The following is a 23,679-nucleotide window of genomic DNA, read 5'->3' on the forward strand; positions in this document are numbered from 1 at the left end:
GCGTATATCGAGTTTGTTTCCGATGTTCTATAACTTACCTCGTTTCCATGTAATCAATCAAAATCGATATAGAAATCCTGTTTTTGAGAAAAATTGGTAAATAAAAAGAGCTAGTCACCAAACCCTACATGTCGCCTCTGTCAAGTATATATATATATATATATATATATATATATATATATATCAAGTATCTTTTATAAATCAAGTAAATAAGCCAATTTACACCGCTCACCAATTTAAGCCACAATTTAAATGCAGTTGAATTTTAGAACAAACACAACTATTCTAAAGTACAATAAGACCTACTGTTGAAAATGTCATCAAAATCGGTAAAGAAACACAACAGCTATTAAAGGAATGTGTTTTGGCTGGCCTCGGGCTTGGGGCCGCTACCGCAAATTACTAGAATTTCCGTATACATGTACACACACTCATTCATGCGCATCTTCTTTGAACAGGACTAAAACTGCGATTGTATTGTTTTCTGTGCTGCTGTTTTAATTAGTGTTTTCTCGATAGTCAATTGTGTCATTTGTGGGTGTTGCTGTTGAGTAAAGGTAAGGAACTTTTTTTTATAAAATTTTATTTTACAACAAACAAGCGCGTAGCACGAGCTGCATTTTGTGTTGGTAGAAGAGGGTTCAGGGAATCCCCTTTTCGGGAATTTCTGCCTAGATCCTCTGACTGGTTTTGATAATAAAAACTTTACATCAAAATAACTTTGTTTACAAAATTGCAAAAATTGATCATTCCTTGTGCCTTCTTCTAGTTAATATTCATTACTTCTCGGTAAAAGATATAATTACAGTTGCAATGGGCCTTGTATACCGACGTACAGCTATATATAATGAATACACACATTGTGGCACAAAATAGAGACTGTTTTATTATGTCCGCCAAATAATTGGAATATCTGTCTATCAACGACTACATATACATATATTTTTGAAATTTAAGTTAGGTATCTGTGAATGTTTGCTTTACTTTCTGTATTATAAATATTCTGTGTTTGCCTCTATTAAAAACACTTGTTTGCAATATTTTACATATTGAGCACGTGGGAGGGAGTTACTCAAACATGGCCATTGACGAGGTTGGTACAACTTCCAGTAGAAGCTGAAAGAACAGTGTCACCTTATCTACAACAACGTTTTAAAGAAAAGGAACATTAAAAAAATGGTATGTCATTTTATGTGTAATTCTGATATTTACTTACTCATAAAGCGCGGGGTCATTCCTAGTTTAACGAAAGGTACGTAAAATATTAGGCCCGCGAAGATAAAGAGCAACGCATATAAATATTCTATGCGAGGGGTCTGGAAAATTGGCGCTGCAACAAGATAGACAGATATAATCAAGACCACAACAGGAATGACAATGGGCACTTTGTAAGGCCGTGGATGATTTGGTTTGGTGTAGCGCATCACTATAAGTGCCAACATGGCGCCGCCATAGAAAATCCATGCTGTGAAGCTGAAGAAGTCAATCAGCGAATCAATCGTGCCATGCAGCACCATGGCTGACGCAATTAGCGACTGTTACAAAAATAAAAAAGTGTAATAAGAGGAGACCGTTTGAGTTCGATAACCACTCTTTGAAATGTAGATTTAATAAATATAAATATTACTATGATTTTTTAACTTACGTGGAATATAAGACCAGGAGCAGGAGTTAAGCGTCGTACATGTACGTATGATAAAATATCCAGTAAATGTCCCTCTCGACTGGCTGCAAAGCAAAGACTGCAGTAAAAAAATAGGTATATAAATAAAAAACAAACAAACAGCGAGAGACGTGTATTTAGATCAAATATGTAACATACCGTCCTGCGGCAAAGAGTGTACCATTAGCACTACCAAATGTGCTAACAGTAACACTAAGTGGCATTAGCCAAGCAAGGGCGCCTAAAATACGATTGCCAAAGGTGACAGCGACCGCCTCGGATTCGATCATTTCTTGCGCTGACATGGCTGCTAAGTAGGATATGTTGATCAGCGCGTAGCACAAAGTAACCAGTGGTATGCCTATCATGATAGATCGCGGCAAGTTTTTGCTTGGATTCTTTATCTCCTCGGTAACATAGTTGAGGTTGTTCCAACCATCGTACGCCCAAAGGCCAGTATAAAATGCGGTTGCGATTGCGCCAATATTTGGCATTGGCCCATCAAATGCATGTGATAAATGCTGGGTGTTGCCCTGTAGTAACTTCCAAGCACCACCGCATATTACAATGACAACGGCGACTAATTTAGCCGCCGTAAATACGTTCTGCACTGCCATTCCCAAATTGACGCTGTAGCAATTCACGAACAATATCATCACTGACAACGCACAACAGCAAAATAAGGAATTAGGTTTCTTTTAAATTGTAAATTGCACTTATTGTACAACGCTTACCAATTGCCACCAGTGCAACCATCTTTACAACCCCTCTGGGCGGATCACATTCTGTTACAAAGGCCTCAACAGCGTATTGTGCAAATGATAAGCATATTATTGCCATTTGAGATGGCTTCAACACCAATGTCGATACCCATGAGAATAAAAAAGCCGGTGCCGGTCCATAGGCGTCCATAAAGTAGGCCCATTCCGCACCAGATGAGGTATTCATTGTGCCAAGTTCGGCATATGCCAGAGCTCCTAAACCGTACGAAACAAAAAGTATTTAATTGGTCTCTATATGTTAAACACACGGTGCAAAGATAAAGAAAAGTATGATGTGTGATTGGTTTTTTATCAAACATATAAATAAATGCAAAAATGAATTTTCACAGTATGCGTTCTTAAAATCTACAGACGTATATATTTTCTGTTACAGCATCAATATCCAAGCAGATATTGTAGAAGCTAGAGATTCGGGGTTGGGTGCTAGAGTAATTTTTATGCCTTGAACCCATTGAAAATGAGTGAAAAGGTTATCATGTATTTGTGTAAATGTATGTGACAGACAGAAAGAAGCATCTCCGACCCCATAAAGTATATATATTCTTGATCAGCATCAATAGCCGAGTCGATCTAGTCATGTCCGGCTGTATGTCATTCCGTCCGTCCGTCTGTCCGTATGTATGAACGTAAGAATAACCTATAAGAGCTAGAGACTTGAAATTTTAGCGGCAGGTCCTCATAGTGTCTGCGCAGATCAAATCTGTGGCCGATAATCGATCACTTACTCCGTTTTCATGCAATCGATACAAATTGATATTAACATCCCATGTAAATTGGTTAAATATTAAGAGCTAGAGTCACCAAGCTTGATATATTGCATCTAGAATATTATATGTATATCACACATCTTTCATTTTATACCTATCGCCACCTCCCCGCTACCACCCCAGATCTATAAATCAAGTTAATAATCCAATTATATTGCAAAATTTCAGCCAAAATTTCTATGCAATTGAATTTTTGAGAATACACAAATATTCTATGGTTAAATAAGATATACTGTAGAGAATTTTATTGAGATCGGTTATGAAAAGCTCAAAATATATGTGTTTTACTGCGCACTTGGATGGGGAAGCTAGCGCAAATTCCAAACATTTCTGTATACATGTACACGCACACATTCATGCGCGTCTGCTTCGAATTCTATTCACAGCATTGCAATTGCAATTGTTTTTTGTGCTGCTATATTGATTCGATTTTTTCTCAATTTTTTTTCCTGGTTTGGCTGTTGAGTAGAGTCGTCAGCATGTAATACGGTCAGTTACAGGTTCGAACCCTGCCAAGGAAATTTTTTTTTATAAATATCATTAATATTTCAATCGAGCGCGATGCGCGAACTGCATTTTATGTTGGAATAAGAGGGCTCAGCGCGAACTGCATTTTGTGTTGTAATAAGAGGGTTCAGAGTATTCCCTAGTCAGGGGCTCCCGACTAGAACCTGTTACTTGTTTTGTATTAGACACTTATCTTTAATTTGAACGGTAACGCTTTCATAAAGTGGCTGCATATATAAAAACATGCGACAAAGTGGCAAAACGATTGGACCCAGTACCTAAACTGTCCATATTGTTTTCTTTAAACCCTTTTGATTAGATAGATATATTAATCCGAATAAGTGTTTGTTTTTAGTTGGAAAGATCATTCGAAATTTTATAGCAGAGAATTTCTTCGCAGCTATTAAGGAATTATTCTTTTGTATATTTTCGAAATTATTTTAAAATTGTCATGAAATGTGTAACGCACAAAAGAAGACATCTCCCACCACATAATGTATGTTTATTCTAGATCACCATGAAGACTGCTCCTTATTTATCTGTTGTAGGTAGTACAATTGTGAAAGCCAGGAGGATTGAACCACCTTTGGAACGATTGGTCTAAAAGTAGGTTTTTCTAACATATATGCAAAATCCTATCAACAGCGGACTATATGTACAAAACTGCAAGTCAATTGTCGACAAGGGTTTTACATTTTTGGCGTGCTGAGGATATCCCCACTTTTCGATTATATCTCTAATACTGTAATTTATCAACAACCAACAGATATTTATTTCTGGAGCTTAATTATTTTTATTGAAAACGGATCTACACACAAATGTATAATTAATAAATATATGTTTGGCTGGCTCGATGTCCGGTACATACATATGTTAGAGATATGTATATTTTAGTGGACTCTGTTGGCTTTTGTGTTTTTAATTTCGTGTTCAATTTCTTTGTGGTATATTGCTCGTTATTCTTCTCATACAGCTTAGTGGTGAATTTATTATCATGCTTCTTTGGTGGTTAGAGTTAAGTTGAGTCTCCGTCTAAAGGCTATGGGTTTCTTATACTTAATTTTGCCAGACAAGAGGTTATCGTTTGAGGTGGTCCAGTTAGTGTATTTTAATCACCAATTGGGTAGAAATCCGCAGGAATTATTTGTAACCCGCAAGACTATTTACAATATTATACATCTCGTTGAAATCGAGGGAAGATTGGAACCAAAGAAAGGAGCCGCTCGGAAGCACTCTTGCAAGAGAACTAAAGGTAGAGTTGGAACTAAATGTTTCCCATGAAACTGTACGTCAGACCATACTACGACACGAGTACAAATCAAAAGGTGCTCGCAACAAACCAATGCTCTCTGATGTTAATGGTGGAAAACGTTTGTCCTTTGCCACAATGTACTACAATCAACCTGCCGAATATTGGGATGATGTCATCTTTTGCGATGAGACGAAAATGATGATATTATAATGATGGGCCAATAAGAGTGTTGCGTCAGCCCTTAACATCTTTGGAAAATGATTTGGAGGTGCATCTCAAGCTTTCAAGATTTCGCTTTTGTTGAAAACACGATGAACGCACAACAATATTAAAGCATTTTGAAGAGCCAGTTGACAAGCAACGCGAATAAATTTGGGTTTATAAACAATAATATATCGAATTTTAAATTTTATCAGGACAACGACCCAAAGCATAAGGCGCATATGATATGCGTATGTTTACTTTATAATTGCGGTAAAGTCTTCGATACACCTACGCAAAGTCCCAATCCCTTTAAAAATGTGTGGGCTTTGATAAAGAAAGGAGTGGATAAAAGGCATCCAAGGAACCGAACAGCACTTATAACTGATATACTAGAATAGTAGCAGCAGTTGCCGACCCTTTATTATTTTAAAAAGCTGATTCATTCAATGAGAAAGCGCCTAAACAAAGTCTAATGACAATGACATGACCCATTAAAAATGGGTATAAGGGTACATTGTATTTGTGCTAAATCTAAATGTATGTATCAGGTAGAAGGAAGCATCTCCGACCCCATAAAGTATATATATTCTTGATCAGCATCAATAGTCGAGTCGATCTAGCCATGTCCGTCTTTCTGTCCGTCCGTCCGTATGTATGAACGCAAGGATCTCAGAACCTATAAGAGCTAATGACTTGAAATTTTAGATGTAGGTGCTCCTAGTTCCCGCCCAGATTGATTTTATTTCCGATAATCGATAACTTACTCCATCGATTAAAATCGATATCGATATCCTGTTTTTTGGGCAATTTTGGTAAATAATAAGAGCTAGAGTCACCGAACTTCACATATAGCTTCTAAAATAGAATATATATATGCATTTGATTTACCAACATCCGGTGGGACACCAATATGTGACAGTTGGAAAACACTACAACCACTTACCACATAACATAAACTGGACAGCCAGTGGAAGACGCTAAGGCTCGCGTTTTTTATGTGGCTGGTCCAAAGTTACTTTCGTTTTTGTTTGGGTTTGAGACACGCTCTCACGCTCAGACAGCAAAAGAGTAAGAAATACATATATATACATGTGTGATAGAATGGCATCGCTGCTCTTTTTTATTCTCTCACACTACTTTGGCTTATTCTCAGTGCTACCGTACCGTTTACTGTTATATGTATGTGTCCGCACAAGCAAAAATTCCCGCCATTTCAATTTTTCTCAAAAGTCGGTGGAATTCCCTCCCCTTGGGATCGAACTTCCCGTATCGGAGAAGGAGTACTTATAGCTGTCGAGTCTTTTCGTCGGAACGCATTGATCTTCCCATCTCAGAGATTGAGCTGGTGTCTGTCAAGGTTGTATTTGGAAATTTTTTTTATCTCTTCATATTTACCTCTATATCTAACTTGTCTACTTATCTAACCTATCTTAATGCTATTTAAGCTATCTCCTCCCTATTTTCTGATAGAGACCTTTAGTAGTTATTGGGAACTTTAATCATCAAGATGTCGAATGGTCACCGCCATCAGACTCTAACTTTCTGTTGCCGTCTTCTTCAAGCGAATTTATTAATTGTCTACATGAAATGTCCTTACGGCTTGATAGGCCTCCCTGGTTCTCAAATAAACTTATGAGGTCAAAAAATCTGAAGTGAAAGTGTTATAAGAAGTTTAAGAAATCGGGAAATCACTCTGATTTCTCCCGTTATGCAGATGCCCGATCAAATTTTTAAACTTAAATTTCCATCTATTATCAGGACTACCTTTGGCGTTGTTTTTGCTAATTCTAAACGAAAGACATATATTTTGCTTTCTTCGGTTAAGTTTTCAGATGAGAGTGTAAAAAGTTTTTTCAAACTACCTATTTCTCTTCTAGGTATAATAAAAATCAGCCTAATTCTTATCAGAGGTCAAACTGCATCTTAAATCCTATTTTTACCGAAAGTTCCCTTCGTAACGACCCTAACACTATCAAGCCGGTTTACTTACCGGGTACTGATTCTGTTCCTGCTTGCGTGCTTAGATACTGCGCTGCACCATTATGTAAACCTGTTTTTAGACTTTTTGAATTGTCCGTAAACACTTCATCTTTTCCGACCATTTGAAAGGAATCATACATTATCCCTCTCCATAAGAAAGGGACTAAGTCCGATGTTGACCACTATAGAGGCATTTCCAAATAATCCGCTATACCTAAAGCTTTTGAGAGAAATGTAACATCTCAACTGCAACATTTATGTAGTTCTATTATTATTTAATCAGCCCAGCATGGGTTCGTAAAGCGCAGATCTACAACTACTAACCTTCTTGAGTATGCTTCCCTTATAATTGATGGGTTTAGGAAAAGAATGGAGTCTGATGTCATCTATACTGATTTCAGTAAGGCTCTTGACTCTGTTAACCACTTCTTGCTGCTTCATAAATTATACCTTCTCGGCTTGCCAGTCAATCTCATGAACTGGAAAGCAGAGTATTTGCGGGATAGAACCCAAAAAGTTCATTTCAGAAATTCGTATTCTAAACGTATAGCGGTGACTTCCGCCTTTAACTTTTTTCATTCCTTCTCTCGACACTGTCTCACTCTTGAGTATTAATGTATGCTGAGTATGTTAAATTATGACTTGCATATAAAGATAAGGCATCATGTTATCTCGTACAAGCTGACATTGATGCGTTTCAGGCATGGTATCTAGCCAACCTTTTAAACTTAAACTGCTCTAAATGTAAGGTAATGACCATCTTTAGAAGCCCTCCACAATTGGTTTCTTTCATCCTTAATATCTTACCGCTCGAGCGTGTTAACAGTACTTCTAATTAATAGCCTCTGTCCACTGACCACATTTCTCACACATTTCACCCCATTTCTTTCAAAAAAGTCCAATTTTTAAAAAATGTGTAAATTCGCCCCGCACATTTCGTGTTTTTTGCGATGATTAAGCGAGATTTCTCTCGATGTTGAGAAAAATGGTTAAGTATCGTAAACTTAAACAGATGATATATCAACGAAGGCAAGTGGCAACTTTAAATAAGAAATTAAAATAAGAATAATCCCACAGTTTTTAAAATTTAAACATGACGAAATCTCGAGAAGAGTACATAAAATGGAGACCTTACTTCGAGAGCGCAATTTTTGAGTTTTGGAAGAAGAACTTTACGGCGCTTATGTAAATTAAAGAAACTCGATCAGCTGTTTATTTTAAAAAGGGTTCTTTCGTCACCCACATGTTACCGCCAACCGGTGGAAAACCAATATGTAAAATTTGAAAATGTGACATTTCTTAAACCAGTGAAACGAGGCTATAAGTTAATGATCTGGGTGTCATCCTTGATCATAAACTTAAATTTGACTCTCATGTTAAGACCGTGGTCAATAAGGCAAAAATAGTAATGGGTTTCATCAAGCGATGGTCGAAGTAGTTTGAAGATTCGTGCACGACAAAAACACCTTATATATGCTATCCATCAAAACAGAATTTAAGCCGTTCAGAAACAATTCTTGCTGTTTGCCCTTCTTGGTTTTAATTGGAATCCTCGTGTGCGGTCACCGTCATACTCCAGTAGACTTCTGCTGATTAACCTTTCTTCTTTGATTAATGGTAGAACCATGCTGGGTGTAATATTTATTTATAAATAAATTACTGGTGAAATCGACTCTTCTGTGTTGATTAGTCAAATTTCTCTATCCCTACTAGACTAACACGTAATTTTGTACCACTATCGCTTCAATTTTGCTCAACTAATTAAGCTTTGCATAAGCCGTTCAGGTTTTACTGTGATGACTATAATAAGCATTCCAGAGTATTCTGCTCGGAGTCTTCAGCTCCTTGTCTTATTTTTATTCGGACTTGTATTTGTACACCTACTCGCAGTTTGTACCGTTTTTTTTTTTATTATTTTATTTCATATTTACTTTGCATTTCGTGTCGTACAGGGATCGTACAGGCGGGATCCAGTACGTTGAATCTGGATTCGCTTAAAAATAAAATCTTCGTCTCACGACAAACCCGTGATCAGCTCATTCGCACACATTTGTGTATGTGTATATATTGAAAAGTGTGGAGCTGTGTGTGGTTGGCCGGCCCCTTGCAGGAAGACGCCTTAGATATTCTTGTATTTTAAGCAAAATAGTTTCCTACAGTAAGCTGAAAATAAATATAAATATTTCACTTGGGTCAATTAATTGTTTATTTATTAAATATAGATCAGATTCTTCTCATTATGCTTGACTGGACATAATAGAGAATGGTGTGCCTTCTGCCACCGGCACAAAAGGCACACAATTGAAGAGAAACCCTCTGGATCGCGACAAACAAGTGATCAACTTGTGCGCACATGCACACAACACAAACATATGTATGTTTGTAGATATCGGAGTTTTGTGGGAAGCTATGCAGTAAGTAAGAGATACACACGTGCGCAATGAGCAATTAGTGAGAGCGAGGCACACTCTGCACATGCATACACACATACGTATATATGTATTTGGGCTGTAAGAACAAGTAAGAGGTTTTAGTCGGGACTAGAAAACACCCTGAACCCTCTTATTTCAACAACAAATTCAGTTCGCGCCACGCGCTAGTTTGTAGCAATAAAGATAAATTAAAACTTTCCTTGGCAGGGTTCGAACTTGTAACTTAAGGCATTACTTTCCGACGACTCATACATGCATACAAAAATTCTTGAAATTTCAAGTTCAGGGTATAAAAAGCATCTGGCCCAGCGACGACGTGAACTGAACGTTCGGCTTTCCAGGCCTGCGTTCGGCAGCCACTCTCAGCAGTCTAATTCTATCTGGGCACACTAAGTCTCAGGGCTCTCGCGTTGCGATTAATCGTGATACGATTAAAACTCTGTATGGTGTATCTTTGCATTGTATGCTTAGTGATTATAGTCAATTAACATTGAGCAACATTTAACATCTAACATCTTCTTTTGGGTAGGGTTTTTCCTTGCCAACATCTACTCATATATTTCAACATCTCTAAGAGATGTTCCTATCCTTCACTGTTCCTACAATATTTTGCCGATAGTTTTTAGTACAATCCTAAAATATTGCTATTCAATACGAAAATGTTAGTAAGCGACAAAACAAATTCAAAAGTGTAGTCAAAAGGTCTAATGAACGTGCAAGTAAGTTTTAGAGACAATCTCTTTATATAAAACTGTTTGTTCTGACTGATCAACTGATATATAAATCTCTATATATAAAACTGTTTGTCTTGACTGACTGAATGAATGACTGACTGACTGACTGATTGGCGATCAACGCACAGCCCAAACCGTAAAAGCAAGGAAGCTGAAGTTTTCACTGTAGTTACCTTATGTGATGAAGGTGCACGTTAAGACGGGGTTTCGGGAAATTCCACCCGCAAGTATGGAAAAATCCCGAAAAACGTTTGTATGAAACTTTTTTGCTTACCATTCGATTGGCCACAAACTCAATTTCAAAGTTCTTTGCTCAAATTCATTTGAGGGGTGTTTCACACTTTTGCTTGGTGGAAATGGGGGTCAAAGATTTGGTGGGTAACGTTTCGCGCTCGAATTCATTTTCAAAGCTAAATATGATAAATCATTTGAGACGTGTTTCACATTTTTCGCAAAATCTAAACTCCTTCGGTAGAAATGCGACTCAAAGATTTTTTGGGCGAAGTTTTAAGTGGTATCCGATTTGTTTCAAACTTATTTTTAAAGGTCTACAAAAGAACTTAATTAATACGTGTTTTAGCAATTTGGAAAATTTCACCCACAACAGTGGTTAATTAGCGAAAAACTTTGGTATAAAACTTATTTGTTATTTGTTGCCTGTTGCCTTCAAATTCATTTGCATGGATCTACATAAAAAATCATTTGAGACGTGTTTCACATTTTTTGCAAAATCTAAGCTCGTAAGTGCATTTTTAAATATTTTTTCTAGAATTTTAAGCTGTGTCGGATTTGCATCAAACTTACTGTCAAAGCTCTATATAAGAATATAATAAATACGTCTCAAAAGATATCTTGATAAACAAAATGTTTTTCATACAAAAATTTAATTTTCGACCGATTGTTTCTATGGCAGCTATCTGATATAGTGGTCCGATCTTAATAGGATTTCGCATATATATGAGGAGCATAGTAAAACTAATAAATGCTGAGTTTGGTTAAGATATCTTGATAAACAAAATGTTTTTTCATACAACTTAATTTTCGACCGATCGTTCCTATGGCAGCTATATGATATAGTAGTCCGATCTTAATAGGATTTTGCTTATATATGAGCAGCATAGTAAAACTAATAACTCGTTCGTTCCTATGTCAGCTATATGATATAGTAGTCCGATCTTAATAGGATTTTGCATATATATGAGCAGCATAGTAAAACTAATAAGTGCCGAGTTTGGTCAAGATATCTTGATAAACAAAATGTTTTTTTATACAAAAACTTAATTTACGACCGATCGTTTCTATGGCAGCTATATAATATATGTAGGTCCGATCTTAATAGAATTTTGCTTATATATGAGGAGCATAGTAAAACTAATAAATGCCGAGTTTGGTTATCTTGATAAACAAAATATTTTTTCATACAAAAACTTAATTTTCGACCGATTGTTCCTAGGATTTTCTTAATAGGATTTTGCATATAAATGAGGAGCATATTAAAACTAATAAATGCCGAGTTTGGTCAAGATATCTTGATATCCATTTAACCTGACAGAGGTTTACTGGTCAATATTAGTCGCAACCCTAAGACAAAACATTATAGAAATATCTCCGTGTAGTTCTCATACTGTAAAATACGTACTGTAACTGGTTAAGACCTACATAAGGGCAACCGTGCATGCAATGTTTTATGCCCTGAAGGAAAAAGAAAACCCCATGGTCCTCACTGCAAGTAAATTATGTCCACAGAAATTGCAAAGAATCACTCAGCATGAGAAAAAAGACAACATGGATAAACTGTAACAAAAAGTCGAACGACAAGCCATAGGAATCAAAAGGCACAAATTCATACCTGAAAGAGATTTAACTACAGATGCCGTAAGGTTACGAAAAACGGAAGGTGATTCGAATTGGAGCTATAGACAAAAACATTGGTAAAACTCCGCGTCGGTATCTTACAGTTTATTTCTACTTTGGCAATGCCAGCTTTGTATACAGATGTCATTTAAAAGTGAATGTCATGGTGAAAATGTAATATTTTTAAATTATTTTGGGGACTCATAATATTCTTTGTAATTAAAACACAAACACATAGATGCTTATTTTCGAACATGATTAAAACATTTATGATAGGTCTAACGAGATGTTACTCGAGTCGTAGATTGTAAAATACAGTTACGAAAGAACAAATTAAAGCACTTTTGCAGGGAATGTTACCATTACAAATATTTTTTTACTTGTTTAAAATATTATTAATGATTTTAAAATGTATAGGGAATATGTGGAATACCATAAACAACACTACGCACTTGCCTGCTCGAGCTTTAGCCAAAAACTTTAATTGGCAATATTAACAAGAGACTCTAGTCGGGAGCTCCCTGAACCTTCTTCTTCCAACATCAAATGCATAAATATATTCTATTTTAGAAGCTATATGTCAAGTATGGTGACTCTAGCTCTTTTTATCTACCAAAATTGCCAAAAAAAAAAAGGATATCGATTCTTATCGATTGCTTGGAAACGGAGTAAGTTATCGATTATCGGAAACAGACTAGATCTGCGCAGGCACTAGGAGCACCTACAACTAAGATTTCAAGTCTCTAGCTCTTATAGGTTCTGAGATCCTTGCGTTCATACATACGGACAGACGGACGGACGGACAGACAGAGATAGCTAGATCGACTCGGCTATTGGTGCTGATCAAGAATATATATACTTTATGAGGTCGGAGATGCTTCCTTCTGCCTGTTACATACATTTGGACTTTGCACAAATACAATATACCCTTATACCCATTAAAAATGGGTTCAGGGTATAAAAATATACAATTCCATCTGACGGGGACGAGGGCTCTCCATTCCAAAAATAAACGAGCTGAAAGAAGCGGGGTCAGAGTTAGATTTATTACGGCTTGTCGGCGAATCACACATTCGCAAAAGTTTGAGAGTCTGAGATTTATTTTTAATTATTTAAGGGGATTTAAAAAGCAATTGAAATTAATTAAATAAACTGAAATAAACAAGAAAAAAGGTTCTAGTCAGGAGGTCCCAACTGGGGAATACCCTGAACTCTCTGTTATTCCAACAGCAAATGCAGTTCGCGCATCGCACTTGTTTGTAGTAATAAAGATACTTAAAAAAAAGTTCCCTTGGCAGAGTTGGAGCTCGCAACTTACCGCATTACTAGCCAACGACTCTACTCAACAGTCACACTAGCAAAAAAAAAAAAAAAAAGCTTCCCCGGTAGGGCTCGAACTCGCGACAGACCGCACCACATGCTATACGTCTACTCAACAGACACACCAATAATTAAGTATATTTGAGAAAAAAAAACGAATTGAAATAGCATAACAAACAACAATCGCAATTACAATGCCGTTGATGAATTCGAAGCAGATGCGCATGAATGTGTGTGTGCCTATATACAGAATTCTCGGATTTTGCGCTTGCTGACATTGATACGATTTATAGCTCTGCGGTGGTAGCGGGAAGGTGGCGATCGGTATAAAATGAAAGATACTTGATATATTTATAATATTTTAGAAGCAACATATCAAGTGTGGTGACTCTAGCTCTTAATATTTACGTAATTTGCTCACAAAACAGGATGTCGATATTGATTTTAATCAATTATGGACAATTACGGACAGACGGACAGACAGACAGACAGTCAGACATGGCTAGATCGACTCAGCTTTTGATGCTGATCAAAAATATATATACTTCATGGCCTCGGAGAAGAAAAAGGAAGCCATCTGTCTTTTATATACATATGCACAAAAAGATTGTACCCTTTTTACCCATTTTTAATGGATTCAAGTTGTAAAAAGTATGAGGTTCTAGTCGGGAGCTCCCGACTAGGGAATGCCCTGAACCAAAGACAGTATAAACACTAAAATAAGTAACGCCCATACATTTGAATGCCACGCAAATTTTCTAACCTGGCCTTTGAGGCTTCGTACGGCATGCCTGCCGAGTGGATGTTCGTTCTCCAAACACCAGACGAACGAATGCCGAAGTCGCGGCTTGCTGATGCTGACACGATCTACGAAGTTAGTCGCCAACCTGCCTTCAGCAAAGCTTGTCGATGCTACTTTGCGTCGCTTCGTTTTCGAAGTACATTGAGCGAAAAAGTTTAGAACTTACGATCGACGCAAAGTGCTTGTGCTTTATCCATGAAATACATGCTTTATTTAAATGATATATTACCCTACTTATTAACGATTAATTTTACAGGAAAATTAAGAACTTATATAATTTTTACACAAGGCGCTTCTTGTGCAATAACTATATTAAGAAAATAGCACACATAGATTGATTTCACTTCTCTTTTTGGACAGTGTATGCTCGAGAAAAGTTCTTGTCTCAGCCAATAGCGTGCGTGCACCTTTTGTTGTATGCGTGAATTATGCATGCATAAGTACATCAAAATATGTATACATGTGTTGTTATGCATCGACTTAAAAATACATATTTTGTACGGAGCCAACCTCACTATACTAAATGCATTCATATATCAACAGAAATTTGGGGTAGGTAGTGATCTGCGCTAAAAAACTAAGAAAATTGTTTCTTTGCCAGCCAGAGACTTTGCCAGAGCAGTGGATAACAACACATTCAAATATGCTGTTATGCATGTATATTTACACGCATACAAACATAATTGCTTGCACGGCCCTCATAGGGCCGAAGCTGAGAGCAAATTCTATTTTTAGCTTTTTCGTTTTGTCGGCTGTGAGAGCGCATTGCTACAGATTTCGTTTTCGTTCTCAATTTTCAAAAAATCAAGCTGCATAGTAGCATTTTTTTGTATGGCGTTACTCATCTTAGTGTTTATATTGTCTTTGCCTGAACCCACTAAAAATGGGTATAAGGGTATATTGTATTTGTGCAAAGTCCAAATGCATGTAACAGGTAGAAGGAAGCATCTCCGACCCCGTAAAGTATATACATATATTCTTGATCAGCACCAATAGCCGAGTCGATCTAGCCATGTCCGTCTGTCCGTATGTATGAATGCAAGGATCTCAGAACCTTTAAGAGCTAGAGACTTGAAATTTTAGATGTTGATCCTCCTAGTGCCTGCTCAAATCGAGTTTATTTACGACAATCGATAACTTACCCCGTTTCCAAGCAATCGATAAAAATCGATATCGACATCCTGTTTTTGTTAGCAATTTTGGTAAATAATAAAAGCTAGAGTCACCAAACTTAATATGTTGCTTCTAAAATATTATATATATATCAAGTATCTCTCATTTTATACCTATCGCCACCTCACCGCTAATACCACAGGGCTTTCAATCAAGGTAATAACCCAACTTATATTGCCAACCAATTTAAGCCACAATTTTAATGCAATTAAATTTTTGAGAATACACAAATAGTATGTGGTACATTGTATGTGGTACATGTAGTACAATAAGATATACTGTATAAAATTTTACCAATGTCGGTTAAGGGACAACCAACCCCGCAATTGGATGGGGCACGTAGCGTATAGTTCAAGAATTACTGTATACATGTCACACACAATTTCATGCGCATCTGCTTCGCATTCTATCGCATTTTCACAGCATAGTTATTGCGAATATTTTTCTGTAATGCTATTTAAGTTCATTTTTTTTTCATAAGTACCTAATTTTTGAGTGGCTGCTAAGTAGAGACATAGCAAGTGGTGCGGTCTGTCGCGAGTTCGAGCCCCACCGGGGAAAGTATTTGTTTATTTTTTTGTGTTGAGTAGAGTTGACAGCAAGTATTGCGGTCAGTTGCGAGTTCGAATCCTGCTAAAGAAACTTTTTCTTTTTTAATTTATTTGGTATTGGAATAAAAGGGTTCAGGCAATATAAACACTAAGATGAGTAACGCCATACAAAAAATGCTACTATGCAGCTTGATTTTTTGAAAATTGAGAACGAAAACGAAATCTGTAGCAATGCGCTCTCACAGCCGACAAAACGAAAAAGCTAAAAATAGAATTTGCTCTCAGCTTCGGCCCTATGAGGGCCGCGCAAGCAATTATGTTTGTATGCGTGTAAATATACATACATAACAGCATATTTGAATGTGTTGTTATCCACTGCTCTGGCAAAGTCTTTGGCTGGCAAAGAAACAATTTTCTTAGTTTTTTAGCGCAGATCACTACCTACCCCAAATTTCTGTTGATATATGAATGCATTTAGTATAGTGAGGTTGGCTCCGTACAAAAAATTTATTTTTAAGTCGATGCATAACAACACATGTATACATATTTTGATGTACTTATGCATGCATAATTCACGCATACAACAAAAGGTGCACGCACGCTATTGGCTGAGACAAGAACTTTTCTCGAGCATACACTGTCCAAAAAGAGAAGTGAAATCAATCTATGTGTGCTATTTTCTTAATATAGTTATTGCACAAGAAGCGCCTTGTGTAAAAATTATATAAGTTCTTAAATTTTCCTGTAAAATTAATCGTTAATATGTAGGGTAATATATCATTTAAATAAAGCATGTATTTCATGGATAAAGCACAAGCACTTTGCGTCGATCGTAAGTTCTAAACTTTTTCGCTCAATGTGCTTCGAAAACGAAGCGACGCAAAGTAGCATCGACCAGCTTTGCTGAAGGCAGGTTGGCGACTAACTTCGTAGATCGTGTCAGCATCAGCAAGTCGCGACTTCGGCATTCGTTCGTCTGGTGGAGAACGAACAACCACTCGGTAGGCATGCCGTACGAAGCCTCAAAGGGCAGGTTAGAAATGTATGGGCGTTACTCATCTTAGTGTTTATATTGTCTTTGGTTCAGGGTATAAAAAGATTCTTAATCGTAATGTCAAAAATCTAGGTTGAATATTGTTTCGTAAGACTAATTATAAATTGCTTAGCAGTTTTTGAACATAAACACTAAGGTATGTGTGCATTAATTCTAAAACATATTATAAAGTCCTTACAAAATTTAATAATATTACATTTCCACCAAGACATTTACTAATCTGTATACAAAGCGCCTAACTTTCGTTACAGATAGTCGCGAAGAAGAACAGTTCAAGCTTCAAGTTGTCAGCCGTAACTAAACAGAAAAGGCCGAATAACAATAACCACAATGAGGATCGCAGTTATTTTGAGAATCACAAATATATTTTCGCAATAGTCGTATAGCATTTACTTAAATATTACTATAACCATTATTAATGGAACGTTTTTGACTAAATAAACATTGTTTAACGCAATCATTCTTACATGTATATCACCTAGGAGTCTGTAAATTACAAAGCCAATGATTATATCGACAAAAATGTGTTTTTGGATGCAATGAGGGCATCTACGTAGCATATTTTATGACTTTAGCTCATAAACATTTTTTCGAAGTAGAAAACAGGATTTCAACATTACCATTATCAACATTACATAATCAAAACGGGGTAAGTATTCATGAACACCTATATTGTAAATTTAAAGTCTTCAGCTCTCATCATAGTTTCCGATATCGACTATGAATAGTTTGTTTTTCTGTTTGCTTCTGAAGTTAAGTAAAATTTCGAATACACACTAACATTAAGGCGCGTCGGTATAAATGCTAAGATTCTGACATGGGAAACAACGCAATTTAAAATTATAAACTTATATACATATATACTCGACAAAAAAGTGTTAAGATTTTATTGTTAATGCCACAGGCGCTGACATAACTAGAGGGGCCAATTACAAATGCTCCCACACAATTGAAAGACGCCAGTAATCTGAAGAGTATGTGTATATACGAGAAGTGGCGTATTACATTACTTACCCAACAACGAGAGCAAACCACAGGCAAGCCAGATTATGAAGCTAACTCCAACGGAACCGGTACGAACCAGTAAACCAGAAGGTGACACAAATATTCCAGATCCTAAGATGATAGTAAAGGTTATATTAATAGGATAAGTTTGGAAAGAAGCATAAATAATAAAAGGAAAAAGTGTAGGCGACAGCAACTTAATATTGCTTATTGCTAATATTGGCTTAAAAGCTTCGACAGCTAAAAATAGGTAGAATACCAAAGCTAAGAATACAAACATGAGGAAATTGTGTGTTTTTACAGCGGAATTTATTTTATTTATGGCATGTCACAAAAACCAATAATGTCTCAAGTCAAATGTGCAGGAAATTAAATAGAATTAGAATCGGTACACAAAATGAAAATATGTCATATATTTATATTGGTTGTGTACAATGTCAGTCGTTCATTGTACTTCAAATTTGTATATCCTGAACCCATAAAAATGAGTAAAGAGTATATTGTATTTGTGCAAAATGCAAATGTGTGTAACAGGCAGAAGCATCTCCAACCCCATAAAATATATATATTTTTGATCAGCAACAATAACCGAGTCGATCTAGCCATGTGCGTCTGTCTGTCTGTCTGTCTGTCTGTCCGCCTGTCCATCTGTCCGTCTGTCTGTATGTATGATCGCAAAGATCTCAGAACCTATAAGAACTAGAGACTTGAAAATGTACATGTAGTTCCTCCTAGTTCCTGCGCAGATCGAGTTTTCCAATAATCGATAATTTACTCCGTTTCCAAGCAATCGATAAAAATCGATATCGATTTATTTGGTGTTGGAATTAGAGGGTTCGGGGTATTCCCTAGTTGGGGGCTTCCAACTAGAACCTCCTGTTTAATACTGGTTTTATGTACATGTATATATGTACATGTAAAGGACATTTTCTTTTTTACGAAAACCAGAACGGTTTTGGGAAAACATATATATCGAGATCAGTTTGAAAATGAAAAGACATCCGTTTGGCGTAAAGCCAAGCCATTGAATCAATTTTAAGTTGTATTCCCAACGTTGTTGTATATCAAGACAATATCACTGTTACAGGCAAAAACGTGATTGCTCATTAAAACACTAAGGATTGTCTTAAACAAACTGAGGAATGTTGGCCCAATATAAAAAAATGTAAATTCATGCAAGAAAAGGTATCATACTTGATTGTGGATAAGAATGGATTACAAAAGAATATGGATAGCATCAAGAGCGTGATGGATTGTCCTGTTCCAATGAATGTTACACAAGTTCGAGCATTTATTGGAGAAACAAATCATTATTCAAAATTTATATATAATTTTACGCAGAAGATAAATCCACTATACAATCTGCTCAAAAAGAGTATGCAGTTCAATTAATCAGTCGATTGTCAACAAGCCTTTCAAGCAATTAAAGCAGAAATCGTTTCAAACCAAGTTTTAATTCATTTTGATAGTACCTTACCAATTATTTTGTCCACTGATTCAAGTTATACTGCAGTTGCAAGTAAATCACACAAATTTCCTGCTAACACAACGAAACCTATTGCATTTGTATCAAGGACACTCACAAAGAGCGAGCAGAATTATAGCACGTTGGAAAAAGAAGCCCTAGCAATTAAATTTTGTGTTGTTAAATTAAAGCAATACTTGCTTGGCCATAACTTTATTTTAAAACTGACGACAATCCATTGAAATTCTTGTTTGGAGAAGAAAAGGGATTGCCATCAATGGCCTCCGCCAGAGTTCAAAGATGAGCTTTCATATTGTCAGGCTTTAATTATAGCATTGCATACATTTAAGGAAAAGTGAATAAGGCTGATGAGTTGCTGTGAATTCCACAATCAGAGACAGTTCACGATTCGATTGAGTGTAATTTCATAAACTATACTAAATCAAACAATTATTTAAATTTAACATTCAAAGAAATTGCAAAAGAAACAAGGCATGACTTCGTTCTTTTCAAGGTCATGCAGGTAATAAAGGAAGGTCAAATTGAAAATTTGGAAGGAAATGAATATGCCTTATTTAAGAAAAAGGCCATAGAATTGTCATGATTGCATACTTTGGGGTTACCGAACAGTAGTTCCACGTAAATTGCAAAAATCAATTCTAGCCGAATTACTTCGTTCACACATGGGTTTAGTCATAACAAAAGGTTTAGCCATATCGTATGTCTAGTGGCCAAAGATTGACAAAGACATAGAAAAGATAGTTGGAAGTTGTGTCAAGAATTAAGCGCCAGCCCAGAGAACTGAACTTTAATACCATGGCAGCCAACACTATCAGCAGGTCCTGTTAATAATTATTATCTATTAGTAGTCATAGACTCTTTCACCAAATGGATAGAAGTTGTGAAAACAAAAGAGATTAAGTCGTCTTTCACAATTAAGGCGTTAAAAGAAATCTTTTAGAGTTATAGATTAGTGGACACACTCGTAAGTGACAACGGAACATAATTTACCTTGAATGATTTTAAAGATTTTCTAGAGAAAAATGGTATTAGCCATATATTAACAGCACTTGGGCATCCTGCATCCAAAGGCAAACTCTATGAAAATTTCGACACTGCTTTAAATCAATTCATTTTTGACTACAGAAATTCTACGCACTGTACCACAGGAGAAAGTCCTTCTAATCTATTTTTTGGGAGAACACTAAAGTCCCGTTTAAGTCTACTGAAACCACCATTAATCAGAGACAAGATAATAAATAGTCAACATAAAAGTCTTGCTAATCATAAGGGAAACAGAAGCACAGAATTTCGCAAAGATGAACCAGTATTTATTTGTGATTACAGAGATCCTAACAAACCAAAATGGTCAGAAGCAGGAGTTACCCTTACAACAAGCATGGAAAATAGTAATTTTGTAGTAATCAACAGGCCAAACCCTTTAATAATATCACACAACTGTTTACTTGAAAGAGTGTGCGTCAATTTTTGGTCGTTTCTTAAAATTCTTCGACAAGCCGACGATGAATTACCCTTGCAGAAATACGATTTAGATATTTTTGTATATAAGGCAAAATAGGTCCCTACAGTAAACAGAAAATAAATATAAATATTTCATTTAGGTCAATTAATTGTGTATTAAATAAAATTTGATCCGATTCTTCACATCATGCCTGACTTGACGAAGAAATACATGATAGAGCATTTAAATGTGAGTGCCTATTGCTACCACAGGCACAAAAGGCACACAATTGAAGAAATAACCTCTGAGTCGCGACAAACGCCGCGATCTACTTGTGCGCACATCCATAGAACACAAACGTATGAATGTTTGTAGATCTCGGGGTTTTGTGGGAAGCTATGCAGGGTGAAAGAGATGGATGCAAGTGCGCGAAGCAATGAGTGAACGTTCGGCTTTTGAGGCCGGCGTTCTGTTGCCACTCTCAGCAGTTTTACTCTGTCTGGGCACACTAAAATGGTCGCAGGTACCCTTGGGGTCGGCTCGTTTCGGTTTTTTTTTGTTTCGATAAAAAGGGCCATTTGGTATGTATACATTGTACGGTTGGTGTTCACATGCGCATATGCATTTAAGATCTCGACCTCTTTCTTAATAAAAACTTCAAGCGTACAGGCCACAACAAAAATTGCTTATTCATTTTTTTAATAAATATATATTGTATTGAATCATAAATTGCATACATTTATATGACAACACAAAGAGGATATTTCTACAAGCCTGGTTGCGTCTTCAGGCTGGATCGTGGAGAAACGTCAAATGATTAAGGCTGCATCGTCACGTAGATAGTCGAGAGCTCTGGGGCTACTCCTATGTCGGAGTTGAAGAAGGTCCTTGACGTATCTTCTCTTGAGCCTTCTGACTACAAACCTCCCAGCGAGGTTTCTTGCTACCCGGTTGCAGTGTCGCTGCAAGCGTTCCTTGTATCGGTTGGCGAATACTCTGAGGTCTCTCTGCAAGCTAGAATTTCTTACGTATCACTCAGCATCGGTCATTCGCCGCAAGGCCAAATTTTGAAGTGTCTGAATCAGCCTTTGATTTGTCCGAGATACAATGCCCTACACTTGGATAATGTATCGTCAAGTTTGTTTGCTTGTAGCGAAGTGGCAATGGGCTGTTAGAGTTTAGTATCCAATTGAGAAGGCTGTCGATGTGCGCCGGAAAGGAAAGCGTCTTATCCAATAAAATTACATGATACTTGACGCTTCTGCAAATGTGAAGGGGGCTGCCATCTATCCACACTGCTGGAGCCTTGCCACGTGTAGTTGACCGCCTTACATTTTGAGGCATTGAGCTTGATGGACCACCTGCGTGCCCGGGTCTCAAACAAGTAGATGTATTCCTGGGCCCGTCAGTGGCTGCGCACTCATACTGGATGGAATAAAATCATCGTCAAGTGTGGCTATCAACTGTTTTTCTGGGGTGGCGACTCGTGTAGGTAATCCGGAGTGGGGATGTCTGCCGGGCACAAATTGTAGAGGAAGGGACCCAGTACGCTGCCGTGAGGGACACGCGCTTTTATATTGTGAACATGAGAGATTGCTGTCTTGATTTTGACTTCGAACTTACGCTCCATTAGATAAGAGCGCAAAACTAGAAAGAAGGTAGCGGGAAAACTCATCTTAATTTTCTGGAGCAATCCATCAATCCAGACTCGGTCTAAGGTCTGCCTAACGTCTACAAAGACTCTATGGCAGTAGTCTTTATCGGCGTAAGCCTTAAGAATATGGTTAATCAGTCTGTGAATCTGTTCAACAGCGCCATGCCAATCCCTGAACCCAAATGGGTAATCAGGAAGAATGGCCATGTGATCCATAAACCTAGCAAGTCGGGCGCCAATCAGTCTTTCCTATACCTTCGACAAGGAATGCAGGAGACTGATCGGCCAATATGACTCAGGGTCATATTTCGGCTTGCCGGACTTAAGGATCATATGTGATGTGGCATATTCCACTATGGCCCGGTTCTACAGCCCTGGGAAGGGTTTTGACGAAGTTGATCACCGCCTCCACGCGGATGGGGCCGATGGTGATATCTGAAGCGGGCGTTTCCATCGCTCGGGTAGTCTCATCGAGCTCTGATGATGCCAAATCGATAGATGGCTGGCAAAGGTGTCAGCTTGCTCTTCAACTGTAAGGCAGTATTTTCCATTGTGGCGACGAAGGGGAACGGCTCTCCAGGGTTGGCGCTTCAAACCTGAACATTAGTTGCTCGCCAAAGCGAGTATCCTGAGTCATGGGTATTATCCATGCCCTCCGACCTCCTGGAGAAGGATGCGTCTTTGTGTATGCGAAGGGTCTTTATGAGTTGCCGCTCCGCTCTTTGCCAGTCCGCTCTGTCCTACGTATGCTGAGTCGTCTGAAACCTATGTTTGCACTGCCTTTTGATCCTGAGCACGTTGCATATATATATATGCGGGCAATCCGTTGCCGGCGCTATCCAGCCGCCTGGCAACTGATGAGGGGACTGGCTTCTGCTGCAGCTGCCCGAATCTTAGTGTCGAGTGACCCAATGGCGTCCTCTACATACTGTCCAGTGCCGATTTTGGTGCATTCAATTTCACTCAGATCAGTGTGCGCGTTGATCAGCCTCGGTATTGCGCTGACCCCTCTGGCCCT

The 23,679-nt window shown here is 37.5% G+C and overlaps 1 protein-coding gene across 7 annotated transcripts in view; it reads right to left on the reverse strand.

The window, feature by feature from the left end:
• Positions 1–860: 860 nt before the first annotated feature.
• The window catches only part of sbm (L-type amino acid transporter sobremesa), a 115,778-nt gene continuing 92,959 nt past the window's right edge, over positions 861–23,679 (reverse strand). For 4 of the 7 annotated variants that reach the window (XM_015171108.3, XM_070209614.1, XM_015171107.3 and 1 more), the window contains 6 exons: positions 18,090–18,191; positions 2,398–2,640; positions 1,823–2,321; positions 1,646–1,742; positions 1,217–1,535; positions 861–1,139 (listed from right to left, as the gene is read on the reverse strand). In XM_015171108.3, coding sequence (XP_015026594.1) covers positions 1,069–1,139; positions 1,217–1,535; positions 1,646–1,742; positions 1,823–2,321; positions 2,398–2,640; positions 18,090–18,191 — 1,331 coding nt within the window. In that variant the 3' untranslated portion in view covers positions 861–1,068. Of the gene's footprint in view, positions 1,140–1,216; positions 1,536–1,645; positions 1,743–1,822; positions 2,322–2,397; positions 2,641–18,089; positions 18,192–18,358; positions 18,723–23,679 lie in introns of those variants that run through there. The other 3 variants (XM_070209619.1, XM_070209616.1, XM_032439914.2) reach the window with 3 other exon arrangements.

Source organism: Drosophila virilis, chromosome X (genome assembly GCF_030788295.1).
Source record: "Drosophila virilis strain 15010-1051.87 chromosome X, Dvir_AGI_RSII-ME, whole genome shotgun sequence".
Taxonomy (NCBI): domain Eukaryota; kingdom Metazoa; phylum Arthropoda; class Insecta; order Diptera; family Drosophilidae; genus Drosophila; species Drosophila virilis.